Source organism: Sturnira hondurensis, unplaced genomic scaffold (assembly GCF_014824575.4).
Source record: "Sturnira hondurensis isolate 20B ecotype Veracruz unplaced genomic scaffold, ASM1482457v3 Scaffold0011707, whole genome shotgun sequence".
Taxonomy (NCBI): Eukaryota; Metazoa; Chordata; class Mammalia; order Chiroptera; family Phyllostomidae; genus Sturnira; species Sturnira hondurensis.
In genome coordinates this window covers 58,963-60,028 of record NW_028084338.1, presented here as the reverse complement: position 1 = coordinate 60,028, position 1,066 = coordinate 58,963, and the positions used below count along the sequence as shown (strand labels likewise).

Sequence of the window (1,066 nt, the reverse complement as noted above, 5' to 3'; positions counted from 1 at the left end):
ATGCAACAGAGCAACAATGTCACCGAGTTTATCCTCTTGGGGCTCACTGAGAGCCTTCAGGGCCAGAAAATATTATTTGTTGTGTTTTTGTCCATCTACATTGTGACACTGGCAGGCAATCTACTCATTGTTGTGACTGTCATGGTCAGCTCAACCCTTGCTGCCCCAATGTACTTCTTTTTTTAAAATATTTTATTAATTTATTTTTAGAGGGGAAGGGAAGGAGAGAGGAAGAGAAACATCAATGTATGGTTGCTTCTTGTGCATTCCCTGCTGGGAACTGGCCTGCAACCCAGGAATGTGCCCTGACTGGGAATCGAACCGCGATTGTCTGGTTCACAGGCCCGCACTCAATCCACTGAGCTACACCAGCCAGGGCCTCCCAATGTACTTCTTTATTGGCTACTTGTCACTTATGGATGCTGTTTATTCTACAACACTTATCCAAAATATGATTGTATACTTACTGTATGATATCAAAATCATTTCCTTCCAAGGTTGCCTGACCCAGCTGTTCATGGGACACTTATTCGGTGGTTCTGAAATTTTTGTCTTGGTGGTCATGGCCTATGACTGCTACGTGGCCATCTGCAAACCCTTGCATTATTTGACCATCATGAATCAACAAGCATGTGTTCTGCTGATGCTGTTGGCCTGGCTTGGAGGTTTCTTACATGCTGTAGTTCAACTTCTCTTTGTTTACAACCTTCCCTTCTGTGGTCCCAATGTCATTGACCACCTCATCTGTGACCTCTTCCCCTTGTTAAAACTTGCCTGCACTGACACTTTCGTTATTGGCCTCAAGGTGCTTGCCAATGATGGGGGCATCTGTGTGGTCATCTTTGTGCTGTTACTCATCTCCTATGGGGCCATTCTGTACTCCCTGAGGAATCGTAGTCATGAAGGGAGATGCAAAGCCTTATCTACCTGTGGCTCCCACATTACTGTGGTGGTCTGCTTCTTTGTACCCTGTATTTTTATATATGTGAGACCTTCTTCTACCTTACCCATTGATAAATCCCTAACTGTGTCCTACTCTGTTATCACCTCTATGTTAAGCCCTTAA

General features: G+C 44.5%; 1 protein-coding gene across 1 annotated transcript; it reads left to right on the top strand.

Moving 5' to 3' along the window:
- On the top strand, window positions 1-1,066 carry LOC118996779 (olfactory receptor 4A15-like). The gene is made up of 2 exons (XM_037060327.1): window positions 1-159; window positions 377-1,066. Exons 1-2 carry the CDS (start codon window positions 1-3, stop codon window positions 1,064-1,066), a joined length of 849 nt encoding a protein of 282 aa, XP_036916222.1.

Bases quoted from the DNA above. Each gene is read 5' to 3' on its own strand.
- LOC118996779 (XM_037060327.1), top strand. From the start codon at position 1: ATGCAACAGAGCAACAATGTCACCGAGTTTATCCTCTTGGGGCTCACT. The intron at 160-376 runs GCTGCCCCAATG...TACACCAGCCAG, and splicing joins TCATGGTCAGCTCAACCCTT to GGCCTCCCAATGTACTTCTT.